The sequence below is a fragment of the Anomalospiza imberbis genome, chromosome 19 (assembly GCF_031753505.1).
Source record: "Anomalospiza imberbis isolate Cuckoo-Finch-1a 21T00152 chromosome 19, ASM3175350v1, whole genome shotgun sequence".
Taxonomy (NCBI): Eukaryota; Metazoa; Chordata; class Aves; order Passeriformes; family Viduidae; genus Anomalospiza; species Anomalospiza imberbis.
This window is the reverse complement of record NC_089699.1, coordinates 4,124,658-4,151,703: the sequence shown is the minus strand read 5'-3', so window position 1 is coordinate 4,151,703 and position 27,046 is coordinate 4,124,658. Positions and strand designations below refer to the sequence as shown.

At 51.1% G+C, this 27,046-nt stretch overlaps 1 protein-coding gene across 1 annotated transcript in view; it reads left to right on the top strand.

Moving 5' to 3' along the window:
• The window catches only part of STX8 (syntaxin 8), an 88,184-nt gene that overhangs the window by 43,119 nt on the left and 18,019 nt on the right, over window positions 1-27,046 (top strand). The window contains exon 7 of the mRNA XM_068209287.1: window positions 13,815-13,916. Within this exon, the coding sequence (XP_068065388.1) occupies window positions 13,815-13,916 (102 nt within the window). The remainder of the gene's footprint in view (window positions 1-13,814; window positions 13,917-27,046) is intronic.

Genomic DNA, 27,046 nt, shown 5'->3' with positions numbered 1-27,046 from the left:
ATTCATTTCCAGAGTTGTCCTGGGGCTGCCTGCATTGTTTTGGCTTTTTGTGTTGGCTTTCTTGCCGAAGTGGGCCCGCAGTTAATGCTGAGTTTCGATTTCCATGACAAGTTCTCTTCTGGGAGATTTACAGCTCAGCTGCTTTGGTTTGCCAGGCTAATGCTGTGGAATGCAGGTTGACAGTCCAGATGTGAAACCTTTCTCCTCAGAAAGAAAACAAAGGATTAAATGCGTTTTAAGAGGGTTTGAAAAAAATAATTTAAGGCTGAGGCCCCGAACCCAACATCTGAAGTCTTGAAATACTGCTGGGGATGTGAAACTTCAAAATCAGGACACTTGGAAGTGCAGCCAGGCTGTGAGTTCCCTGTGGCTTTTGGAGCACCTGACACTGCCTGTCCTGGGGCTTCCTAAGGTTTTACAGAATGTCAAGTAATCGAATTCTGCATCTTCATGCCATCAGTGCAGGTTAAAGGGTGGTTTGGGTTTTGCTCCTGCTGGAACCAGTGGAGTGTGGGGACAGCTGCAGGCTCTCACTTGGAGATGACCGTGTTTCCCTGATTTTCATAGCTAAGCATAGTAGCTCCTGTTTTCTGATTTGACAGACTGGCAGTTTTCCTGGCTGTAGAATTATCCCAGTTTCCAGGGGGTTGGAGGAAGGCCCGGGTGGTGCAGGTTTGTTCACCAGCATCCCCACTGCAGGGGGAAAGGTCTGACCAGGCTACAGGGTCATGACTGAACTGGAAAAGGTTTAATAGTGGTGTTTAATGTCCAAAACATCTTTTTAAAGAGAGAAACACAATGGCCTCAGCCAGGCCATTGAATGTGATCCTTTGTGCTCGTGAAGATTTGTACAATGCATCTACCCCTGAATACCCGCTTGGGTTTCAGAATTATTTGGGTTGGAAACAATGCAGCAAGAGTTCATTGTCCTTTCAGAGAAATGATGAAAACATCCAGAACTTTCTCCCGGCCCATATGGGAAGAGCAAACATGAGGAGTCTGTACTACCAGCTGTCTTAAAATTGAGATCACAGCCTCAAAGGTAGAAAGGGCAGACCTTGCAGGGCAGGTCATTCTCAGGTTGCCTTGGGAAATATCATGGGGTTTATTGGGATTTATTAAAACTGGGGTTGTAAAAAGCTTGTGGCTCTTTATTTGGGGCTAATAATCCCATTGGTGTTCTGTTCTGATCAGGCTCAGGAAGCCTCTGCAGAACAGTGACTTTGCTGGAGGAGAGGCACTTTCTGTACACTCAGATATTTGAAATTTGTTCTGTTCAGAAAGGTCTCTGCCTTTATTCCAGGTTGTGGAACAAGTATGCTAAAAAAGCAGGTTTAACAAATGACAAAAATGGCTGATGTTTTTTCTAGGTAAAAATCAGGAAAAAAAAATAAAAACCCTGGGCTAAAGCTGCCTTTTGTAGTATCAGTGTATCTTTTTTTAAAGCAGGATGCCCTAAACTGAGTAATTAGAAAAAAACTACTTTGAGATTACACACACAGAACTAGGAGTTAATTTTTTGCCATATATATATTCACCTTTTAATGCTGATTTCTCTCTGGAAACAACGTATTTTGTCTAATGAGCCGTTGTTCGGTGTCGAACTGTGGCTGCTGCAGTCAGGTCCTGTGCTCACTTGTTTCATGCACTGAGAGCCATCAGGGCAGTCCTGCACACTCTGGCAGGCGAAGCACAAGGAGCCCCAGCAATCTCTGCAGTTTGATAAACCTCTGTTTGTGCAGCTTGATAAAGGGGGGGCTCGAGGTTTCCTTCCTGCGCTGGGCTTTGTCACGTTGAGCTCAGGACTCGAGAGTGGAGATCAGAGCCGGGTTCAGCCACACAAGTGTCCCCAGCCCGGTGTCCCCAGCCCCTCAGCAGCTCGTGCCAGTGAATCCCTTCGGGCCCTTCCAGCACACGAGCGGTGGAAGGGGAAGATCACAGAGCAGCTGTGGAAGGGTTCCCTCTGTGCAACAGCCAGCCTCCTCTTGCTCTGCAGAATCCACGGGCACACAGCCACCCCAAACACCGAGTGTTCAGCCACATCTGCAGAAAATCCATGGGAGGGCATGTGGAAAGTTGGCACAGCTCTTGGTGGAAGGAAGTGGGGAGAAAGAAAATCATTAGCTAAGGCTGGCAGGGATGCATGGACTCAAGGTCGTCTTATCTGTGGAAGTTCTTCTTCCACCCTTTCTGTTGTTTTAACCACTTCTCCTAGTAATCAGAACTTTTTTTCCATGCCTGCAGACTGGGAATGGAATATTTTTGAGCCATATTTTTGAGCTCTGGAGACGTGTCTCTGCTTTTGGCCTGTCAGTCTCCTGGGCAGGTGGCTGGGCAGGCAGGACACTGATGCCAGCGAGATCCAAGGAGTGCCATCACTGCAGGGCATCCAATTCCTGCTATTTGCCCAGCTCTGAACACGTTGTTAGGTGATGTATTCCTCTTGCTAATTTACTCAATTTATCACTGATTCCAGTAGAGCTTGATGAGGGATGTCAGCTGGAGATTAGTCCCAGATGCCTGGGCTGACCTTAGCTTTATCAGCTGCTTTCAATACTGTAGCCATGAAGCACTTGCAAGTTTTCTGGTTCCTGCCATGATTGATAGCCCAATTCTGAGGTGGCTTTCCTCCTCGTTTGTGATCCAAGAGGATAATGCCCTGCAGCTGTCCACAGCATGGTGCTCTTGTGCTGAACACTCTGATGCTCTGCTGGCTCCTTCCCAAGGCCAGTGTTTATTAAAATGGCACTTGTGTTCTGCAGGCCTGACCTCCCACTGATCCATGGTTCTGCCTTTTCCTCTGCTCCAAATGTCTTGAGCAGAGTGAAACAAGTCCCTCGGTGCCCAGGTGAGGCTGGGGTATTTTAGGAGAGGTTTAGCTGTGGATGTGCAGAGTGCATGGGCAGAGCTGCAGAACCTGTGGCAGTCAGCTTTCAGCACTTGGCAGAGGTGTTTGGTCATTTCGAGGGTGGTTTTGGGGAACTTTCCTGGAGCTCCCAGCTCCTGTTGGTGCAAGGGGTGGGCTGCTGAGGAAGATCTGTCCTGCTGGCCTCGTGACCTCTCGTGCTGTGTTTGTCACGGATTTGTCATGACGTGGGAATGTGCTGCAGGGTGGCATCTCCCCTGCCTCTGTGCACTGCGTCGTTCAGGAGGCTGTGTGCACTCCCAGTATTCCAGCAGCTGGGTGAATTCTGAGGCTGATGGCAGCCTTCCTGAGATTAAGAGCCAGGACTAGAGCAGTGGGAGTTTTTTACCCTAAATTTTGCATCTGCTCCTGCCTGATGTTGGGGTTCTGCAGAGGGTGTTGGTGGGGAGCTCACCATGGCTGAGTCACTCTGTCAGACACAGCGTGTAGGGTCAGGCTGGTCTGGCTGGGGGAAGCTGCTCCTTGGATTTCTAATGTGCATTTCCATTTTAAAAAGGGAAGAAGGAAAAGAAACACCAAGCCCCATCTTCCTTTAAAGGGTGAGGGTGGAAGGGCATGAGCTCTGTCCTGGGCTGGTCACCTCAGGAAACCCTCCTGGATGTGGTGGCTGCTGCTCCTGGCGTCTGTGCCACGGGAAAGGGCACTGCCTGCTCTGCAAATGAGTGAAGCTGGCAGGGAAGGCAGGCACCCCTTGGCTCTGAGCCCCTGGAGTCAGCAGCCATCCCTCTTTTGCTCCTCAAGCTGCTCTCCATGCTTGCTCTCCAGCTGACTGCTGGTCATTTTTTCCAATCTTCTTTAATCTGCGTCGAAACCAAGAGCACTCAATCTGCAGTTGCTGAATAATTCTCCATTGTAGGGGCCGTGGCAGCAATGAAGTTTCTCTGGTTTGGAGCTCCCTAATGTGAAAAATGTGGGCCATTCTTGTGGGAATGGCTTGCAGTGAGCCCTTGGGGGTGGCGTGGTCCTGCTTTTTGGGTTGAGTTTTCTTTCATTTGAGTAGGGGGGGGTTTGTACATCCTGCTCAGCCTGCTGCACATCCCAGGAATTTCAGTATGCCTTTCTTTGAGGTGCTGGCCATGGAGCCAAGAGATGAGAATTGGTTTTTGTCTGGTGGCAGGAAGGTGGAGAGCTGGCTGGAGGTGACCAGAGTGGGTGAGGTGCTCTGCCTCACTGCTGCATTTTCTGTTTTTCTCCGTGGACTAAAACCTGGTTTGCTGGTACCCACAAGGATTGTGTTACTTTCCTGGGGTGGGTTCACCTTTTATGACATATACAAGCAGGAATTGCCAAGGAGATCTTAAAAGTGGCAGCAGCTGCATGGAATAGAACACAGTTTTTTTTTTTTTTTAAATTATTTTTTAAATGTTTTTGTTTTGGTATTTTTGTGGGGTTTTTGGTTTTCTTTGCTTTGTGAAATGGAGTGGAAACCTCAGCTTAGGGTGTTTAGTAGCCAAAACTACTATGTTTTATAACATAGCTCTTCTGGACTTTTATTTGGTGTTTTTGTTTTGGTGTTGGTTGTTTTGGTTGTAGGTATTTTGGTATTTTTGTGGGGTTTTGTTGGTTTCTTTCTTTCTGAAATGGACTGGAAACCTCAGCTTGAGGTGTTTAGCAACCAAAACTGTGTTTTATGGGGATTTGCTAAACCACCTTAGGAAATTGTGGCAACTGATGTGTATTTGTAATGAAAGCTCTTGATATCTACGGAAAAGGGTTGCAATGGTGTAAAAACTTGGGAAAAATGAGACTTGCTGAAAGAAAGCAGGGGTGAGTGCTCCCAACAGTTCCTGAAGGCAGTATTTTAAAAAATCCTGCTTAGATTTTGGATAAAGGGAAAACAAACAAGCGTGGAGTCTGAAACAGCTTCTGTCCTTTCATTTTCTGCTGTAAGTTTGCAGAGCACAAACACATTGTAGCAGGAGAAGTGTTTTGCTTGGCAGGGATTTGTTATAGCCATGGAAGTGGCCTTCCAGCCTCCCAGTGCTCCAGGCTTTCCTAGACATGCAGATTTTATGGGTATTTTATCTATTAGCAGGACTTCCTTGCTTTTTCCCAGAGCCACGTCTATAGGAAAATAACTTGGTAATAATTTAATTTTCCCTATAACTTGAATATTTTGCTGGAAGTTTGGTTAGTCTGGCCCCAAAATCTCGGTTTGTGTTGCTGGGGCACTTGGATTTGGGATTTGAATAAAAAGAAATGTTAGTTACAAGTGCAAAGAGCCCAGGGAGCGCTGTGAGGCTGGAGAGCCCAGAACAGTGCCCTGGGTGTGTGGCACCGGGGACTTCAGCCAGTGCCGTGAGCTGGAGGCAACTTTTTATAATCCCTACAAGAACATTTTTGTTCTGAAGCTCTGTTTGATCTCAGGTGACTGCGCTGCCGTGCCTTCTGCACGGTGAGTGAGGGGAAGGGTCACTTGTTGGGAGCAGAGGGGAGGAACAAACGGCTTCACACTCGAATGCTTCCAGGGAAGGAGACTTTTATCTCCTGGCAGATAACTGGGAGAGGAAACCCAGAGTGCCGTATCATGTGAATATAGTTCTTGCCTGCCTTGTATCACTGCGGGTTCTCAACACATCTGGGCTGAGAGCAGTTCCAGTAACATTCAAAAGTACTATTTTGGTTGGCACTCTGGGGCTGTGGTAGATGCCAATTAGTAATGGCTCTTGGAAACAGCCTGCCTTAAAACTGTCCCTGAACCGCTCCCCGGAGAAATTATTCAATTAAGTACAGCTAAAATTAATGTCCATGGGTTTTGTTCGAATCAAGCAAAATAAGCAGCTGGAGAAGGGAAAACTTCTCAGTGTGTGCTTTTAAAATAACAACTCTTAACTAATAACTGTGTGAGCTGGAATTGATAGCAGTGTTTGTATTCCCAGTGTTGCTCTGTAGCTGTGGATGGGGGCTGAGGGCTTCCACAGCTGACATCCTTGGATGGTTCTGTGTCACCTCCAGGCACCATCTGCTGCTCCTGGACCTGCTTTCGAGAGGATGAAGTGTCCTGTGTTGCCCGGGGGTATCAAAGTTTGACCCAGATTCGGTCGGATATTTTGGGATGGATGAATGCAGTGAGGAAGGTGGCGTGGGGTGGAAGCAGTGGGCCTGGACATGTCCTTGGAGCAGGTGGCGCGGTTCTCTGTGGCACAACAAACAGGTTCCTCTTGTTGAGGCACGTGGTAGCCCTGAGGGTTTGGTTGGGGGAAGGCATGGGCTGCTCCTGGGCATTCTGAGCTGGGGCTGGGGCTGCTCCTCACTTCCCACAGGCACGGGGCTCTGGAGCAGCTCCTTCTTCCCAGTCTGTGCCTTTGTCACTGCTGTCAAGAGCTCCAGGAGGCAGGAGCAGTCCTGGAAATGGAGGAGTTGCTGTTCCTCTGGAAGAGCTCCTCAGGCAGAAGCTGGCATGGGCTGGAGCTCCTGTTGGGAGGAGCAGGACCTGCTGCCAGGCAGCACCGAGTGCCTCGGGATGTGCCCAGGGCACGGAGCAGGGCTGGGGCTGTCCCCAGCTCCTGGCCAGGACACAGCTCCTGCCCTGGAGCCCCCCGAGTCCAGGCGTGCTCCTCTGCCAGCAGGGCAGGGACAGGGAAGGGTGGAAATGTCCTTGTGCCACCTGGAGCCCGTGGAGCTGCAGGGGAGGCACTGCGGGGTGAGATCCCCTCTGGCCTCCCTGCAGCTCTGGCACGTCCTTTGTAACAGAAATATTCCTGTAGGAATTACAAAAAGCTGCCTCCAGTTCACATCCCGACACCTTCCCAGCAGGAGCCCAAACAGAGCTTCCGAGCCCTCCTGTCTCCAGGGGCTATCAAGATCCCTGTTAATTAAAAGAGCTAAAGAGTGAGACAGCTGGAACACGGAGGAGCAAGTTGGTTTGACCCCTTGGAGAAGTTTGTATTTTTGGGGTTTTTAATGCTTACAGGAAGTTCTGCCAAAGGAGAGATTAAATGTCCTCAGTTAAATTTGGGAAGGTGGAGGGAGGAATCTTGGTGTTTGCTTGAAATGCAGAACTGATCAGAGCAGGGAGTGCTGGTGTCCCAGAGCCCTGTGGAGCAGCAAGCACCACGGGGACTTGGGGTGGAGCTGAAGGAGGAGAAGCCCAGGAGTGCTCTCCTGTGTTTGCTTTGGCACAGGGAGCTGCACACCTCGGAGGGGCTGCAAAAACCTGCCACGGCTGCAGCCAGGGGGAGAGATTAGGATTCCTGGCTTTGTATTTTTTACTGCATTTTTTCTCTTTTCACTCTGCCTTGACATTACAGCTGGCACATGGTGCTGAGGTTCTTCAGGTTTCTGATGTACTTACATTAGCTGCAATCTTCATTTCATAGCCCTGGCACTTGGAACAATGCTTTGCTTTCTTATTAACATTAATTATGGGGTTTGGACATATAGAGGTTGGCATTCCCTACATGATTCATTTCTTTGGTATCCAGCTCTTCTCCTGAGGCACCAGAGACCTGAAGGAGGGAGGGAAAGCCTGCTTGGCCTCTCCTCTGAATTCCAGCCTCACTGTAATTGGGTTTGTGTCGGGATTTTAGTGCTCTGTGTGTTTTCTTAAGGCTGACTGGAGTCTTCCATGACTCAGTGGGGCAGGCCATGGAGGTGCATTACTCATCAATAAATGCTATTGAGTGATCCATAAACTTCAATCCACGGAAAATCCAAACAATTCTAAGGAAACCTTTGGTCAGCGGCACTGCTCTGCTGAACTGCTCAAACCCCAGGTTTGTTTCTGTCTTCCAGTGCTGAATTTCACATGGCCACCTCTGCTTGGCTTTCGAGTTTCTCACTCCACAGACAGAGCGGGTGCAGGTCAAAGATGGAGCTGCCTAAACCAAATGTGACTTTTTATGCATCTTAAAGAAAACAAGCGGAAAAAAATATCAATTAGTGTAAAGTCATGTATGCAGAACTCTAAAACCTGTTCCACTTCATGGGAGGAGATGGCCCTCATTCCCAAGGAATGCCATGAGTTAAGGAGAGGGATTTAAAAAAAAACAAAACAAACAACTCGTGCCCTTGGAAAGGTGGTGCAGCTGTGTGGGACATGGGGAGAGACAGGGAGACACGGGATGGAAAGGAACCAGGTCATTTGAGTGGGGAAAGATTAGGGAAACCCCCCATGGTTTCCTGCAAAATGAAACATCAAGTTCATCCGTGTCCCCTGACAGGGACAGGGTCACCTCCGTGCCCCCGTGCTGCCCCTCAGGCTGGGCTTGTCCTCTCCCAGGTGACACTTTTTTGGCTGGAATGTGCCCCTTGGTCCCTGTCCTGTCACTCTGTGTCCTCGCTGCTGCAGAGGACGGTGGAATATTAATTTGTGGTGGCACCTCATGCCCTCCTGGCCCATTTGCTCCTCTGTCCCTGGAGCACAGCGGGCCTGGAAAGGGAGGGAAGACAGAGTGGCTGGAAGAGCTGGAACAGGGGCTCCTGCTCTCTGGAAAAGCTTGGGCTCCTCGTTTTGTTGGCAAAACAGAATTCCTTCTGGTTATTCACTTCAGGCTGGCCAGGGAGGAGTTCCAGCACAGGGGCGCCCTCGAGGAGGTGAAACGCTGAGGGTCCCGGCCTGCAGAGCTTGGATGGGCTGGCTTTGTATCTGCCAAAAGCCTTTCCAGGGAAAACTGCTCCCTTGGAAGACTTCTGGCCAGCTGTAGAAAGACTCGATGGCTGAGCTGACACTGGAGATGGGGCTGCCGGTCCCAGACCGATGGGAAGGGTTGTTGGGAATGTCAGCAGAGACACTGGGATGTGGGAAAGGCAGCTGGGAGTGCTGCTGTGGCTGGGCTGTGGGCAAGCCCAGGGCCTGAGCTCGTGGCCTTGGAGGGGCAGCAGAGGAGAAAAGCAGAGGGATCTGTCTGGGCAGCTCAGGTTTGCGTTCCCTTCCTGCTGGGATGAGTTACAGCCCGGCCTGGGGGCTCCTGTCCCCTGGGAGCCACTGAAATTAGCCATGCTGTGGCTGGAGAGAAGCACAACCAGCCCGTCACAGGAGGTGTCGGTAATTTCAGGAACTAAAACAGAATATTTCTGATTTTCGTGGCAGCGGCAAAGTCTCTGAAGAAAACAGGAAATGAAGGATGAGCTTTTTTTTCTTGAGAAATTCCTAGGGTCCCATGCAATTTATTCTGCTCAATTTTTTATCATCTGTCTTCGCTTGGTGTCCTTTGCATAAATCTTTATGCTTTTCAGCTCTTAGCAGCTGTGGTTTCAGGGATAAGTCCACCCGTACCTCTGCTCCTAGGTTGTTCCTTTGCACACTTAATGCAAATTACTAAACACAACCAAAATTTATTTGGTTTTGAAAAAAAAAATAGGAGGAGGTTTTCCTCACTTTGCTGAAGCTTTTTCCAGTAAACACCTCTCCCCTTCCTGGGAGGCAGAGTTCTGTTGGAAGGGGAGAGAGCTGCACTTCCAGCCTCTCCCACCTCTTCCTCAGGGATGCTTCTTCTGACCTGGACCCACGCTCAGCCTGCTCTGCACTGTCCAAAACACATTGCCTAAGATCAAAAACTGCTGCTGTGCGATTTTGAACCAAAAAAAAAGTCAAGTATTTCAGAATATATCACCCTACATTTTTCCTGTCATGGGCTGGCTTTGCTGCTCCTTCCTTGCCTCTTTTCTTTGTAAGCCCCATGTGTGGAATTGATCCCAGTTTCCTGAGGGGCTGCCCCTGCCCTGTCTGTGGCTGGTCCCGTGGCTGCAGGAGCCAGGACAGCACTGCAGCCACACTTACGTCCCCAGAGAAGACCTGCCATGACTTTTGTCCTGGTTTCAGCTGTGTCCTTGTTGACCTCAGATCCCACCATTATTTTGCTGTCTGACACATATCTGGAGAAACCCTGCCCTTGTTGAGGGCTCCATCCCAGATTTTATAGCTTGGGTCACCAGAAAAAGCCCCCAGATTTGTAGGGACAGCTGGTGCTTCCCCCACGGCCTGGCAGGAGGGAGGTGAGGAGAGGAGACCTGGAAGTGCCCCTGCCTTCCTGCGGGGACTGGCCACTTCCCATGGGAATGTTGGGCTGCCTCAGCTCCTGGTCAGCTCCAGAGCCTCCTGCCTGGCTGGTGGCTGGCACTGCAGCACAGGGACACGTGTGCAGGGATGGGGACAGCTGTGGCAGTGGGTTTTGAGCAGTCCCTGCTGACGGAGCAGCTCCTGGCCAAGCTCACCTCCAGCACTGACCTTCAAACTTCTCCCACTTTGGCTGTGCTTAAGTGACTCTGAGTTTAGTGCTGGGCTTGGGCACTGGGTTTTTATCTTCTGCTTCAAGATCCTGCTTCCCTGAGAGGAGACCTTGGCTAAATGTGTGCTCCTGGCTGAGTTGTGGTTTGCAGTGCCGTGTTACAGGAGTGTCCTTTGGAAGGTCACCAGCAGCCAGCCTGCCTTCCCCGTCTGCTCCCTCCCGCCGCGGGGACCTGGCTCCTTCCCTCTTTCCTGGTCTCTCTCCATCTTTTTTTAGCCTGTTCCTTGCATAGCCAGCTAAATGGGAGGTGATAGAACATGGGATTGCCAGCTTGAAGGGCAGAGGGGGCTGCAGGTGGGTCAGAAAACCTGTGGAGGGTCAGTGCTCTGAGGACTTCCATAGCCATGGATTACTTGGTGCCCACCTTAGAAATCCAGTACTAATTTTCAACTCTGCCTTATCCAACACTGGCTTCTTTTGGAGTAGGGAGAAATATTTCATTTACAGGGAGGTTGAGCACTGCCCTGTGCTTGGGTGTCAGCACAACAGGGGGTTTGTGGTTGCAGAGAATGGATGGATGGATGGATGGATGGATGGATGGATGGATGGATGGATGGATGGATGGATGGATGGATGGATGTTTCTCTACTGGGGAACCTGCTTGGCTGGACTTCTGGTTCAGCTGGGAGTGGGGTCAGAGCCTCCTAGTGCTTCCTCCCCGTTCCAGCTGCTCAGACCTCCAGGTCCTACCATGAGCACTCCAGAATTCCCCAGGTGCCAGCTGAGACAATAAAGGGCTGGGTGCTTGTTGAGCTGTGGGCTGTGTGTTGGGTGAAGTGCCCTGCTCCCCTGGAACCTGTGTCACAAAACATGTTATTATATATATATATATGGAGATATGCTTCTTCCAGGATGTCCAGGGCAGCCCTTTGGTTCAGCAGAGAGTCCTGGCAGGGGGATGGGAAAGGAGAGGCTCTATACAGAATCCCAATTGCAGTGCCTTGGGCTTTGAAATGATGACAGAAAATTTTCCTGCTCACATTTGTTCTCATTTAGCTACAGCTTGTTCACCAGGATGTTTTTCAAGGAGGGTCTGGTCAGTGCTGGCAGAGGAAAGTCTCCAATTTCCCAAGCATGCTTATCACTTTGTCCTTGACAACGATGGGAACTTGCAGCACTTTTTTTTCGTGGAGAGGCAAACATGAGCAGTCCTGCCCTTGCAGGCAGCATTGTCCTGCTCTTCCTGTGTGCTGAATCACGCAGGACAGATAAAGTTTCCCCAAAATATTGTTGGCTTTGCAGATGTCAGACCTGGGAAAGTTGGGTGGAACGGGGAGGAGAGTGAATATCTGAACTGCAAACTGAACAAACCTTGTAGCTCAAACAAAATGCCTCCCGTTCCTTGGGAAAATGTGTTTTGGTGTAGGATGGACAATACTGAGTTTAATATATTGATGAACAATAATTTTAAATATTGCAAACAACTCTAGAAATATGGAGGGTTTGTGTCTGGAATAGAGCAGTGTTGGTGGGGTGGATGGGTCAGAGGCAGAGGGTAAAACACAGGGAAGTGGTTGATGTTTGCCCTCTGCCCTCCCTTCGTGGGGATTCAGGGATGGTTTGGGCTGCAGGACAGGAATCAGGAGCTCACGTTTTAGGAAAGCTGTATATTTTCAAAGTCCAGGATTTTTTAGATGCTGATATCATTTTACATAGGGATTCAGTGGAGATGACAGAATGTTTGTAGAGCAGATGGAAACATGCTCTGCAAGGATGGTGCTTAAATGTCTCAGCTCTCTGGGAGAGCAAAACCTCCGTGCTCCGTGTGCCTTGGACATTTCCTTTGTGCTGCAGAACTTTGATAATTTTATGTGGTTTTTGTTATCTCTGTGTACCATCAGACTGGTTTTATCTGTATTCGATACAGTGCTTGTTCCTTGATAAGACTGAGAACATAAACACCCTCCTTAATGAACATCTGGGACCTGAGGGAACAGCTGGAGCTGTGTCAGGAGAGGATTAGGTTGGATTTCAGGGAAAGGTCCTTTCCCCAGAGGGTGCTGGCACTGCCCAGGCTCCCCAGGGAATGGGCACGGCCCCGAGGCTGCCAGAGCTCCAGGAGTGTTTGGACAGGGTGGCGTTGTTGGGGGTCTGTGCAGGGACAGGAGCTGCACTGGGTGATCCTGGGGGTCCCTCCCAGCTCAGGAGTTTCTGTGATCTGCTCTGGGAAGGTGAATGGTAGAGAAAACCATTGCCATTCAATTCCTGGTGTCACAGGGATGACAGCAGGGAAGCTGCAAGAACTAATGTCACACGCTGGCACTACTCTTGTAAGGACAAGGGCTCCTTGTGTCACAGGGAAGTTTGGGAAGTACAAAGAATGCCCTCTCTCTTCACTGTCACCCCCTTTTCCCTTGCAGAGACACTTGGGCAATCTTTTGTTTGAAGGAATACAGTCAAACCAATAAAGGCCTAATAGTAAAGGCCATGTCCCGTTGAAGGAGTTGTGTTCTTTCAGTGTTCTTTAACCCTCTACCATCATCCACTCAGGGTTATGATCCATACATTTGGGCAGGGTATCACTTTGTCTGCTGTGTGCTCTGACTTCTGCTCTTGTTGCTTCAGGGCCATTGAACCCAGGGTTCCCTCAGGGCAGAGCTGCAGTGCCAGAGCTGCAGTGCGTGGGGTACAGAGCAGCCGAGGGCACGGCCACTGTCCCCAAGCCCGGCTCAAAGGCAGGCAGGACTTACAGAGACAGGGATCAATAGTGGGGAGAGTGCTGGAAGTGGAACCAGAGCAAGAGGCTGTGCAGCAGCACTCAGGGCTTGCCTGCTGTCCTCTCCTGATTTATCATGCACAAAGGAAGCCTCTCCTACCTGCAGGGCCGAGGGCAGCCAGACACGGTGTGTGCAGACACCAGAAGCACTGGCTCTGTGTTCCAGGGAAACTGGAGCGTAACAGGCAGTGAGAGGGAAATTTAGTGCCTGAATGTGGCTTTTAATTTTGAGCCATCCCATCAACCACTCGCAGTGTAAGCCTTGTACCAGCTCTGCTTTCCATGGCAAAATTAAAGCCATCAGTTACAGGAGGTTGAGGATGGCTTGGCTTCAAGTTTTCCTTTCTCCTCTCTTAAAACTTGATGTAGGGGAAACTTTGCCCACTTTTCTTTTCCCAGAGGACCTTCTGGGCTGCAGGGAGAGCTGCCAAACCCACAGCTCCAGGAGGGAGCCAAGGCAGGACTTTGTGACCTCAGTGGTCGCGTGGTCAGGACTGCACCGAGTGCTCCCAGAAGCCTTTATGAAAATGGTGGATGCAGCTTAGTGAGGATGTCATGACCAAGTCTCGAGATGCTGTTCCAGGGACTGAAATTCCCGATTTCCTATAGCATAGGCACTAATTCCCTCACTTTGGCTCAGTGAGGGAATTCACCTCAGCTCTGTGGCTGCCATCATCCTGTACTCCCTGACCTCCTAGACTGATGCTGCTGTTTCAGGCTGTATTTCCTCCTCCACTTCAGGCTGTACTTTCTCCTCCAGTCTTGCAGTGGAGCACTGCACTGAATCTGAAGTCTCTGGTGTGGTATCTCCCAGGATTTGGACCTTTCAGTGATGTGAGCACTGGGGGATGCAGCTGGTTCCATTCTGGAGCTTTCAGCAGGAGGGTGGCTGAGCCGGGGTGCTGTGGGCTCAGATTTAATGTCCCTGTTCCTCTTTCCCCAGAGATCATCGACGACCTCACGAACCTGGTGGAGAACACGGACGACCGGCTGCGCAGCCAGACTCGGCACGTGAAGATGGTGGAGAAGAAATCGACATCCTGCGGTAGGAAAGGGCTGCAGCACAAATCACTCCATTCCAGGGATGCCTTGGGAAGGCCAGACAGAGCTAAAGGATAAAGCAGGGATTTGTTAAAAGAATCTCCTCAATGGATCCACCTTGGGCAGCACCAGAGCCCAGCCAGGGCTGCACCCAAGAGGAACCCAAATGGTCCCAAAATGCACGAGCGCTCCCGGGGGCTCTCACTGTGATCAGCTCTGCTCCATTGGCACATTGCAGTTCATTGTCCCATTCCAGCTTTAGCCCATGCAGTCCCATCCTGCTTGTTTTTCTTTCTCCAGCCCACGTTGTTTGTGCTCCTGGGCCTGAGATTTGGATCATTTGTCCTTGGTCCCCAGCTGGAGAAGGAATTGTTTTGTCTCCCTGCTCTGTGCAGAGAGCTCACCATCCCCTAATATAAAGCTCAGAACTGCACACCTAGGCAGCACAGAATCTGAAAAATACAAAAGCTAAACCTTAAGGCATCACCAGGGCAGTTCTTCACTGAGGATGTGCAGTTATTAACTGTTGCTAATTGCTGGGCAATGCGCTCCCCCCCGAGGACAGCTTCTTTCAAAGGCACAAACCCCAGCACTCCAAACATCTCCAGCAGGTCTGACTGGCTGTGCTGAAGGGCTGGTACAGTTGATTTCCTTGAGCCATTTGACTCCAGCATTGCACAATGTCCTGATTGTACGAAATGGTTTGAAATTAGAGCGGTGCATGTTTATTAGCTTTACACAAACTTGCTACCAGCTCTCACAAAGCTGGCACAGCGGGGAGCGAGGCCGCAGGGGCGTTCCTGGGGGTGTCCTGAAGGAATGAGCTCTTAACCCAGCAGCACTTAGAGCCTGCCAGGCATGAAATCCTTCCTAGTGACTCCTGCAGTGATGCGCAGGCTGCTAAAGCTAAAGTGGCCTCCCTCTGCAGAGAGCCAAGCACGATTGATAGTCACAGGCAGGTTTGGATGAAGGGCTGAGGGTTGGTAGCTCTGAGAGGAGAGGATGCTGTGGGTGGTGGCAGACATTGTCTTTGTGTGGGGAGCGTGACTGACTGAGGGATGAAGTCCCTGGGGAGGTGGTGGCAGTTCAGTTCTGGAAGCAGCACGTCTGGTTCTGGTGTCCGTGGTTTTTATCGTGCTAGAAAACTCACAGAGCTCTACAGAATTTTGACTTATGGTCAGAAGTGGTTGAAATTTGGTTTATGTAGTTCAGTAAAGAGAAGGCCAAGGGCTGATGTGGTCACAACCTGGTTGTGGCTGGTGGGAGATTTCATTCTGTGGAGTGATGCTCTGGCTGCAGAAGCTCCCCAGATTAGACTGGCAATGAAGCATCTTTCCGGCACTGACAATTCCAGGGATTTACTTGGTTCTCCATCAGTGATAATGTTTTGAAAGCTTGGCTGATGGAGGTTGATGAAAACCTGTGGCTTCTTCTGGAGGTTAAAGTTGACTTGTCAGAGTCATTTGTCTCCGAGTTCTCCCGTACCAACTGCAGATGGAATTAAAGGCGTGACTGCAGAGTTCATGACTGACTCTTTTATTTTAGATCTTGAATGTTGATGCAAGATGGATTTAATTTAAAACTAAGTGCACTTGAATGATGCTGAGTACCCCTTTGTGCCTTTGGAGTCTCCCCTTAATTCCTGTGGCTTTGTTTTCCTCACGAGTCCAGGGCAGCTCAGCTTGATATGGGGGGTGGGCAGGGAATCAGTCCCGTGGGGTCCAGGAGGGATTTCTCCCCATTTTTAGGTTCCTCGTGCAAGTGCAGCCCCAGACACGTTGCATGATGATAAGGCTGTCACTTTAACTCGGGAAGCCCATCCTGGCTGCCTGGGGAGTTTCAGAGGAGGAGGAGGAGGAGGAGGATGGGAGAAGCGAAGGGTGGGAGGATCCTGGCCTGGATTCCTTGGGGGTGACCTCTCTCACCCTTTGCACATTGAAAAACATTTGGCTTTGGTGAAAAGTGCTGCCTCTGGTGCCTGTTCCCTCTGCTCCCATAGGTCTTCCTGTGTTTGCATAACAATTTGGGCATAAGTAAACACCATATTGCCTCAGATGGCTGCTTCCTCCTGCCCAGGCGTGAGCTTTGGATCAGCAGTGCTGAGGACACAGGCTTTAACGGCATTCCTCCCATCCCCTTTCCACCCTTAGCCCTGGCACTGGAATGAACTGGTGCACCGGGATGAGAAATACCCTCCCTGTACATATGATTATCCCTGGAATGAGGCCAAGCAGCAGGAAAACTGGCACCTGCCAGGGGACCCTGTCAGAGTGCCTGTTTATCATTTAAATTGATCAAATCTTCAGTAACTCTTTGGGCTTGGTGTCTTACTTTGGATTTAAAGCAGGGTGAAGTGCTCAGCCCTCCCCCTTGCTCACCCTGTCCTTACTCAGACCCAGTCTCCACTCTGTTCCAGCATGTGGCTGGCAATGTGTTTTCCCCTCCTTTTTGAAATTGTGATGTCTTTGTATTTTCCTGATGAGTGCCTGTGCTGGAGCCATGGGTTGTGGACACAAGCGGAGCACACTGGCTGGAATAATGGAATAATCCCTGTTTTACAAGCAGGAATGTAATGCATTAATGGGTGTGTCTTTGTTAGCAGCCAGTATAATCATAAAATCAAAGTATTGCTGGTGAAGCCCAACTTTAATCAATATTTCAACATCTCCCTCTCATGCAAACCTCATTTCCAGCTGTGGGTGCTGTTCCCAGTGCCTGCTGGCCTTTGGGCTGTGCCCTTGGCATTACCTGCCTGGCCCAGGGGCTACCTCTGCCCGTCCTCAGCCTGGCACAGCCCCGCAGGTTGTCCTGGGTGGGTTGTTTCATTCACAGCTTCTTTTCAGTGCCGTTTTTCTGGCCGTCCCAGAGCTGTTGACAGTGCCAGCCCTCGCCATGCCCAGGGAAGGCTGTCCTGTCTCCCTCGTGGCCCCGGGCAGCCCCACACTGGTGGCACTGGGAACTCCCAGGGATTGCAGCGGAAGGATAACCACGGGATAGACTCCAGCCTGCTGCATTTATGAAATTATTGTTGAAAATCATCAGTCATCCGCAGGCAAAAGTTTGCACGCTGCCTGGCATTGTTTTCTCCCTTCCCAGTGAGTGCTGGGCATTAGGAGGGGTGGTGGGACATATAAGTTTCTTAGATTTCAGAAATTTGCATTGAGCTTTCACCAGAGTGTTCACACACATCATCAGTCAAGTGCCAGGCTGCCTGTACCAGCTTTGCTCCAGGAATGGCTGCCTGCACAATCCTGACTTTTCAGCCTCACCACTGGCACTCTTGGGTTGGTTTGTCCTCTCTCTCCCAGTTTGGGCACCTTTAGGGCTTTCTGCAGAGTAACACTCACTAACCATTTCTCAATAACTTTTTTAATTAGAAACTTTAACCCTTAGAACATTCTCTTAAGAACTGCATTTAAAAATTTGCAAATAAATTGAAGTATAATTAATGTAGAGATGCTGGGGGAAACAGGGGTTTGGTGCTTTTGGGTGACTTACCCCCCCATTCTTGAGTTCTGTAGTGGGATTTTTTGTTTGGTTGTTTTCCCTAGAGACCACGGTAGGCAGCTCCCTGCAGGGAGGTTGGTTAAGCCAGGCTTTGGCTGTGATAGGAACATCCTCAAGTGTTTGTATCTGGAGAAGCCAAGGGGATTTTGGTAGCTCAAGCCACAGCTGGAAGCCCTGTTGGCAGATGTGACCTGTGCAGAGGTGGTTGCATCTCAGCTGTGCCATGTGCGGAGTCAGAAATGCTCTTCATGTCCTGCTGAAGAATGAATTTTGGGGAAGGGAGCTGGGCATTGCTGTTCTACTCCTGGTCCTGCCCCTGGTTCTCCTGCAGCCAGGGAGAAAACCTGCTTCTGTTTCCTGGGGAAGCAACACGGAAAATGATGAATTTGTCACAGTAAAAACAAGCAAAAAAAAAGAGGGAGTTTTCATTTCTGATAGATGAGTGTGTGAGTCTGTGTCCATCCCCTTCCAAGCAGCCTGAGGGCAGCAGACCACGTTCTCCCTGTGTGCATCCCTCTGCCCTCTCAGATAAATGAGGAGAATGAGGAACAGCCACAGCAAATCACCTTCTGGGGCAGGAGCTGTGTCCTGGAGAGCAGCACCCACTGCACAGAGCAGTTTTTCCCTGTCCCTGGTTTCCTCCAGTTCCACAAGATGGCAATGCAATCTAACCACCTCCCTCAGCCCCAGGTGAAGGCTCTCAACGCCCCTTTGCCTTCCTGCTCGGGGAGGGGTGGGGGATGCCAAAGGCAGGGTGTAAACTACATCAGATTAATCTGTACCAGGTGGGTTACTTTTTTTAATCTTACCAAAACACCTGAATTAAAACCAGAGCTTTGCTAAACCCATTAATTGGAGTTTTTGGAAGGCTTGGTTTGTTTTAAAACAGGGTAGCTTGGATTATATAAGGTTTCCTCTAGAAAATAATGATTCATGCAGGCTGGGGCCTTTTCCTGCCAGGTTCTGTGATCTCTCTGTTCTAAGTTTTGCTTATTTTTGCCATGGATTTAATTTGTTTTATAAATGACGATGGCAGCTGCTCAGGTTTGTTCCTCTGACGTATCCTGTGTGTTTAGATGAGCAAGTCCCCATCCATTTGTTTTTTGCTCAGTGGAGAAGAGGAGCTGGTTCAGTTGCCATGAAATCAGCCTTTCCTGCAATCTGACTCTTGGAGAAGTTACACTGATATTCCTCCCAGTGCTGTCCTGACAACTGCACTGCTCTGAGTCACCTGTCCAGCCTCTGATGGGATGAGATTTCTTGGCCTGGCAACTTAGATCTTTTCCTGAGATGGGGCTGGTGCTGGTGGCAGTGTCCCCAGCCTGGTGCTCACTCCTGCAGTGCCCTTGTGTCCTCCAGCCAGCTCCTGGCCTTGCTCTGCCTCCTCTTCCTCCTCACACTCACTGTATTCACTCCTCAAATATTTGGTCCTGCTGAGGTGTTGGAATGGATTCAGCTGATGAAAGAGGATGGACCTAAGCAGTCATAATCAGGGTTTTTTTCTTTAAAAAAGATGGTTTGGATTTGCTTTATGACTCCCAGGTGGGAAGCACAGCATGTCCTGGTGCTGTCAGCTCTGTGTGTGTTGAGCAGGAAAAGATGGGACCTTCTGGGTCAGAGGATCCCTTCAAGTTAAATTTCTGAGAACAAGCTTGTTTTTTCCCCCCCATTACTCCTATTGGGAAGCTGAAATGGTCATAAACTTATTTCCAGCCTGGACCTGTCAGGGATACTTCATGATGCCCACGTGCAGCCCTTGTTCTGCTGTCCTGAATAGTTCTTTCCTCTTCTTTATTTTTTATAAAATGTGTGTGTCCAAGAGATCACTCAGTGTGCCCTCCCAGCTTTTGTTTTGCAGGGCTGAACAAGTGTATTTACATTTTAATCTCCTAAATTAATCTGTTTTCTGCCAAGTCTTTTTCTTTACACTTCTTCCTACTTAAACCTTTGGGATATTTAACCTCAGGAACCAAGTGCAGCATCCCTGGAGCCTTCTCACAGCTCTGGGTTTCTGTAAACCCTATAACCTGGCTTGTCCAGCAGCTCCAGCTCTTCTCTGGCTGTTGGAAATACTGCAAGTCCAGCGTGTTGATGCCTCAGTCATTTTGGTTTTGAGCTGTTTGCTTGAGTCTTTCTCATTCTTGAACATTTTCCACTCAAGTTCATTTTGTTTCCAACTCACAGCAAAAACTATTGTTTATCCTCAGAGCGTGGCTTCCTCTCCCATCCCATGGAATTTCAGCCTTCCTCCATTCATCTTCACAGTTACCCACTTTTTCCCTCATCCAGTCCCAGCTTTCCTGTGTGCTGGTGCTGCTTTCCAGCTTTGTGTCAGCAGCAGATTTCATTAGCACACTTACTTCTTGTGCCAAGGTCATTAATAAAAACATTTAATAAGATCAGCCTGCTGACCATTCCTGGAGGAGCTCTGCCAGTGACCTCTATCCATTCTGATCCTTCTTTCAACGCCACTTCCCCTTTCACCAGTTTCCTGCCCTTCCAGCTCTGCTAATCCCCAGTTTTTCATTTCAGGATTTCCCATGTGGGGCTGTATCACTTTGCTGAAATCTGTGTGGGTAGGATCTGTCTCACTTGCTTTGTCTAGAAAATTCATTATCTGACCAGCTAACCTGGTTAGCTCTGTGTGATCTGATTTCCCCTCGGTACACTCCCAGTGTTTTCTACCCTCTTTAATTTGTGGTTTCATGTTCTAATTAGCTTTGGTTTGCTCTGGAGCCTCCATTCTGCCCAGGTTGGTCAGACAGGCCTGGGGTTGCTCACAGCTGTTTCTTCCTTCCATGTTGTGGGTGGCAGTTTTGTGGGTGCTGCAGTTCCCCTCTGGTTCTGGAGGGATCCCTAATTTTGGGATACATGTCCTGGCTAAGGCTCAGTGTGAAGGGAAGGGCCTGGGTGCATCAGTCCTGCCCTCATTCCTGATTTTAAGGACACCCTGAGAGTGGCGTTTGTGGGACTGGGCTGTGAGATGTAAATCAGGCAGAGATTGAAGCCTGGCGCACTGAAATGCCATCCCTCCCCATCAGGAGACAGGGAGAGGGGGAGCAATAGAGATGTTCTTAATTACATTTGCATATGCAGCTGTTCAAACACACTGAACTTCATCAGTGCCTGTTCATACCTATCAGGAGATTTAGAGCAGCTGTTGTCAACCCACGTAGTGGGATCCTACAAATCTGGTGGTAAAATAAGCCCCTGGGCACCCTGCTCACCCAAGCTGTCTGTCACTGCAAAAGGCCAAGCAATTAATTGGATTTCAATATTGAAGAAATGGAATTGTGTGAAACATCCAAGCGCGACTGCTTACAGCTTGGTTTCCAAGGATACGTGTTGCAGAATTAAATCATTAATTTATATTTCTGAAAACAGTGATGAAATGTGTTAATTTGTACATTACCAAAGAGGCTCAAACTTGCCTCCTTCTGCCTTTTCTTTCCTAATATGCTCAATGACAAAATAATTGCTCTTCCTGATTTGGAGCTGAAATACAACGGTGTTCAGGCTTGGGGATTTCGTGCCACGTTAAAACCTAAATTAGGGGGGAAATCATCTGGGTTAAACGTTTGTAGTAATTCCTGCAGACTGAAATTCTGCCTTCATCTTTGGCTCCCAAATGCTGAGCCTTTTGCAGCCTCCCTTGGTGGTGTTACCCTGCATCCCCCGAGCCAGAGCTGTGCTGAGCACGCAGTGCCTGGGCAGAGCGAGGGTCCAGCATCTGGAATTCTGCTTCCCAAGCCCCGGGCGCTGCAGGGACACAACAATGCACGGAGGATGTGGTCAGTGGGGAAATTAGTGTGCTAGGGACAAGTGGTTATGTTGTCTCTTCAGGGCTTTGTGAGATGCATGGAGGATGCTGATCCCACCAGAATCCGGGCATATAAATCAACAGGGGCTGGGATCTCAAATATTTCTTGTTTTGCAAAAGTGCAGTAGGATTCCTGCCGTCGTGCCAGTGGACTGGAGGAAAAGTGTCCTCAGGCACATGGGAAGAGCAGTAAGAAAGCCCTGCCCTTGTGGGGGATTGGTCAGGTCTGGGGGCAGGGGGCCATTTCTGGTGTTGCTTTAGGAAATGTATCGACTTAAGGTAAAAATCAAGATTTTTGTGCAGCCCTGGGGAAGATACCTTCAATGCCACCATCACCTGGGCTGTCTGCTTGCCCGAGGCTCCAGCTGGGCTCTGCACCCTTTGCTCAGTGCCACACAGAGGGGAGGGGTGCTGGGTGTCACACGGGGGTGACAGGGGCTCACACTGGAGCTGTTGTGCCATCCCTGGAGCTGCTGTTTGCAGTGACTTCCACGCCTTCCTGGGGGAAGCAGAGCAGTGACACTGGAATGTCACTCCTGTTTGCCAGCCCAGCTGGATGCTGGTGGCAGGAATGCTCTCCTGCCCAGGTCTGGGCTGGAACTGAAGCCTGTCTGCTTCAGGGTGGGGAGGGAAGGGGCTTGTTTCTGCTGCAGGATGATCAGCCTGTGCCAGTGGCTTTGGTGTGACATGCCAGTGGGTTCTGGGCTCTGTAGGTGTGGGGCTGTGGCTGGTGGGGCAGTGGCTGCTTTGAGGTTGTGCTGTACCACGGCCCCAGATGGACTGTGACACACAGTAGCTCCTGTGTAATACTTATCTCCTAAACATTCAAAAAACCTGCACCAGAACATTGCTCTTTTGGCAAGGCAAACAGGACCACTAGCTCCGTTTCAGTGGAAACTTCATTTTGCAAGCCATGCTTTCTGAATCCGTCTGCTTATTCCATTTATCTGCGAGATGCGTTGGGAAAACTTGGAAAACTTGGCTCTAATTTGCAGTAGCCTTTTGAGGGAGGTGCTGCGGGCTTGCACCTCACCCTTGGGTCGTTGTGTGCCTGATAATTAATTATGTTTGTCACTGGGGCTGAGGGAAGCAGGGGATGGTGCGGGGTGTCCCCAGCCTCTCCTTCCCACCCCTCCTCTGTAAACATCTTCCCCTCCATGCTTTCTTTTGTCAGAAGCCTGAAAGAATACACTTATTGTAAACTTCTATCTGCTTCCACTGGGGGACAGTTTTATAGGATACAGACAGTGCCTGCTGGGATTTTATGGCCTATAGTTTTCTCAGCAAATGGTTTTGAGCACAAGTTGGCTGGGCTGGAATGACCTTCTCTTGTTCATTAACTGTCTGTTGAAAAATCTGCGTGTGGTGGTAGTTAGAGAGCCCTGATTGGGGTTATTTTAGGTGGTGCAGGGAGGTCTGGGCCTTTCCTTCCCTCCTCATTACCAAGCAGCAGAGGCTGCTTAGGGCCTGGTTTATTTACCTAATAAACTGCCTCTTTATCGTCTAGGAAATGCTCACATTTTTCAGCCAAGAAATCCTAGTAACGGGCAAACCGAGGTCTAGCAGTCAGGTCTGGGGAAACAACAAAATGAAGGTCAGCTAATATTGCTGTTATTCTCTTTCCTGGTGGCCATGACAGCAGGGGTGGTTTATTTGAAGATCCCAGACTCGGAGTCATTGCTCGCATTGTTGGTCCCCCGAGCATGGGAGGCTGTGCCAACACTTGGGATATTAATGTATTCCACAGATCGGTGAAGGAGGAATTCCTCCGCACTCCTTTCTTTGGAAAAAAAGGGGGAAAAATCCCCTTCTCCCCCCTTCCCGCTCTGCTCACACTTTGTTTGCCGAGGCTTTGTCCGCGGGGTGCTGCTGGGCATCCCTAATGAGGCTGGCAGGGATCGGGGCTGGGGCCGGCTGCGGCTCCTGCTCCTGCTCAGGGGACACGGCCCCAGGTGTGGCAGCTCCCGCACGGGCAGCGACGCGCGGGCAGGAGGAAGGAACGGGCTCACCTGGGGCACACGGGGCTCCCTGCTTTGCCTCCTCCCCGGAGAGAACCCTGCCCCGTGCCTCAGCGCGGCTCCCAGCCCAGGAGTTGGCAGCTCCTGGGGAGGAACACGGGCCAGCTCGGCCCTGGCGGTGGCAACCGCCTGGGAGAGGGGCCTTGGTGGGATGGGTGTGCCGAGACTTTCGGGGGAGGAAAAGCTGGGCTCCTGAGGAGACAATTCCCCCAAAACAATGCCAGGGATCAGGGAAAGGCATCTGCACAGGTTTTTTTATAGATTCCCGCTCCGTAGCAGGAATTGTACTTAGATATTTTTTAATATATTCTTTGATCCCTCATGGAAATGTTAATGAGACGAAAACTCCTAAAGAGCTCTCCAGACACTGCTTTGGAGAAGGGTGGGGTGAAGCACAGCCCCTCCGAGGGCTCCTGACACACAAGCAGCCCCTTTGTTCCCTCCTTTCTGTCCCAGAGACACGTCTGGGCAATGAGAGGAGGCTGAAGAGGCCGGGACAAGGCCGGGATTCCCACCGAGAGCAGGAAAATCCCGGGGCAGCTCTGGAGGCCAGGCTGCTGGGGCGTTGGAAGTGCGGCACAGCTGCCCTGAGGGCTGCCTTCCTCCCGGCCTTCCTCAGCTCAGTGCCAGCCCCAGCGGCTGCAGCTGGGCACCCTGCGCAGCGGCTGGCAGGAGGGGACACGCACAGGGACACGGCTTCTGTGCCACGGGGCCAGCTGCAGGGCACGGAGTGGGGCTGGCACTGCCACAGGGCTGGGGCTGGCACTGCCACAGGGCATTGACGGAGTGGGGCTGGCAGTGCCACAGGGCATTGATGGTGTGGGGCTGGCAGTGCCACAGGGCATTGATGGTGTGGGGCTGGCAGTGCCACAGGGCACCCCTGGAGTGGGGCTGGCAGTGCCACAGAGCACAGCCCCGGTGTGGGGCTGGCAGTGCCACAGGGCACCCCTGGAGTGGGGCTGGCACTGCCACAGGGCTGGGGCTGGCACTGCCACAGGGCATTGACGGTGTGGGGCTGGCAGTGCCAGAGGACACCCCTGGAGTGGGGCTGGCAGTGCCACAGGGCATTGACGGTGTGGGGCTGGCAGTGCCACAGGGCACCCCTGGTGTGGGGCTGGCAGTGCCAGAGGGCATTGATGGTGTGGGGCTGGCAGTGCCACAGGGCATTGACGGTGTGGGGCTGGCAGTGCCACAGGGCACCCCTGGTGTGGGGCTGGCAGTGCCAGAGGGCATTGATGGTGTGGGGCTGGCAGTGCCAGAGGGCATTGATGGTGTGGGGCTGGCAGTGCCACAGGGCATTGATGGTGTGGAGCTGGCAGTGCCACAGAGCACAGCCCCGGTGTGGGGCTGGCAGTGCCACAGGGCACCCCTGGTGTGGGGCTGGCACTGCCACAGGGCTGGGGCTGGCAGTGCCACAGGGCATTGACGGAGTGGGGCTGGCACTGCCACAGGGCTGGGGCTGGCAGTGCCACAGGGCATTGATGGTGTGGGGCTGGCAGTGCCAGAGCACAGCCCCGGTGTGGGGCTGGCAGTGCCAGAGGACACCCCTGGTGTGGGGCTGGCACTGCCTAGAGCACCCCTGGTGTGGGGCTGGCAGTGCCACAGAGCACAGCCCCGGTGTGGGGCTGGCAGTGCCACAGGGCACCCCTGGAGTGGGGCTGGCACTGCCAGAGGACACCCCTGGAGTGGGGCTGGCAGTGCCATAGGACACCCCTGGTGTGGGGCTGGCAGTGTCAGAGGACACCCCTGGAGTGGGGCTGGCAGTGCCATAGGACACCCCTGGTGTGGGGCTGGCAGTGTCAGAGGACACCCCTAGTGTGGGGCTGGCAGTGCCAGAGCACAGCCCCGGTGTGGGGCTGGCAGAGCTCGGAGCTGTGGCTGTATTTCAGGTGTTCCATTTGTCCTGGGGAGCGGGAGCTGCTTTCTCCTGCCCTTCCCTGTGGCCCAGCATGGGCAGGGCCGCGGGGGGCAGAGGAAGTGTGCATTTCACTGGCCTTTGCCCCTTGGCTGCTTCTTTCTGCGTGCCTGGGAGAGAAGACAAGTGCTTTGCACAGCACAGTGTGTGTCATGAGGGGTACATTTTGGACATCACGGGCATATTTGCGAAACTGTCCCAAATCTACCAGATTCAAGGAGTTTGGAAAGTAGAACCTGTCCAAAAGGGAAGGTACTCCTGGCTTTAATGCTTCTCCCTGGGCTTGGAGATTTTATTTAGCTCTGAGGTTTTGCAGGGCTGGATGTGTTGGTTCTACTGCAGTGTTTATAAAGTCTGGGGGATCCCAGCAGACAATGTTTTGTGTTTAGCTTTAGAGCATTAGCAAGGTGACAGTGCTGCTAAAAAGCTTTGGAAAAGCACCTTATTGAAGCCAAAGTGACTCATTCCTGCTAGAAAAGCAGCAAATGTTTTTCTGGCATTTAAGTAAAATGCAAAAATACTCATTTCCCACCTTGATATTGAATTAAAGACTCAAAAGTGAGGGGAAAAAGCCCCGTGTTTAGGCCTTCTAAAAAAACAGCAGCAGTGCCAAATGATTCATGCTGGGTATTTTACAGCATGGGGCAAGGCAGTGCCATAAACAGGAACATTCCCAGTTTCCTGAGATGAGATGATGGGATTTCTTCCTGTGAATTGTGCATTCTGTTTTCAGACCTAGAAACACTCCATTTGGCACGGTGTGTTTGGACAGGACACTCGGATCCCTTGGGAACTGGGCAGAGGTTTGCAGCTGATCTCCAGTTCTTGTCAGACCTGCAGGTCTGGGTGGGGGATGTGGGGAGCAGTGGCTCTCCAGACTTCCCACTGCACCTCAGCCCTTTGCTGGAATTAGAATTCCTTTATTTCTGCACCTTCCCCAGCGTCACTGCTGCTGCTTTACTGGTTACTGTGGTAATCACAGCATCTTTAACATTTCCTTGGTGGCTTTGCCATGTCCTCTGAGCCACTTCCACCGTTAAGTGGTTTCATTGTTTGCCATCACCTTTGGTATTTGGGAGCTGCTGTTTGCTCTGGTTCTGGATGCAGCTGTGCCCGTGAATGCAGGATAAGCTCAGTCCTCCCCTGAGCTCCTCTGTCCTTTTGAAGCATTCACAGCAGATTTGTGTGTGAATTCTAGTGGTTAACAGAGAAACTGTCTTGGACAGGAAGATCTGGGGTTTGGATCAGCCAGCCCTGCCCAGTGATGAAAAGCTGTTCCTGTGCCAGGGTGCTTCACTGGGCCCTCTCTGCCACTGGATTTGCTCAGCCTAGAGGGTGTCCAAGGAGCTGCTGTGCTGGTGCCCCTGCAGCAGAGCCAGGCTAAGGGGCCTCAGACTCTGTTTGAAATCAGGAGCTGCTGAATGGAGGCTGAATGTTCTGTGCTCTGCAAGCCCTGAGCAGACAGGGAGAGCTGAGTTCTGCAGCTGCCCAAAATCCTGGCTGGGAGGCCCTGGCACAGCTGTGGCTGCCCCTAGATCCCTGGCAGTGCCCAAGGCCAGGCTGGACAGGGCTTGGAGCAGCCTGGGACAATGGCAGGTGTCCCTGCCATGGCAGGGGTGGGAATGAGCTTTGAGGTCCCTTCCAACCCAAACCACGCTGTGATTCCAGGATGCCCAGCCTTGCTCCCCTCACAAATCCATGCTGTATTTTGGCTGCCAGAGGAACACTGGAGATCATCTTCCCAGGAAGGAAGAGCAGAACTGACTCTCCTTTGCTGCTGTGTGAATGAAGATCCAAGTGGTGCTGGTGACTGTTTGGTGGCCATCTTTTGTCCTGCCAATTCTGGCAGCAAGGACACGGTTCAGTCAGCAGAG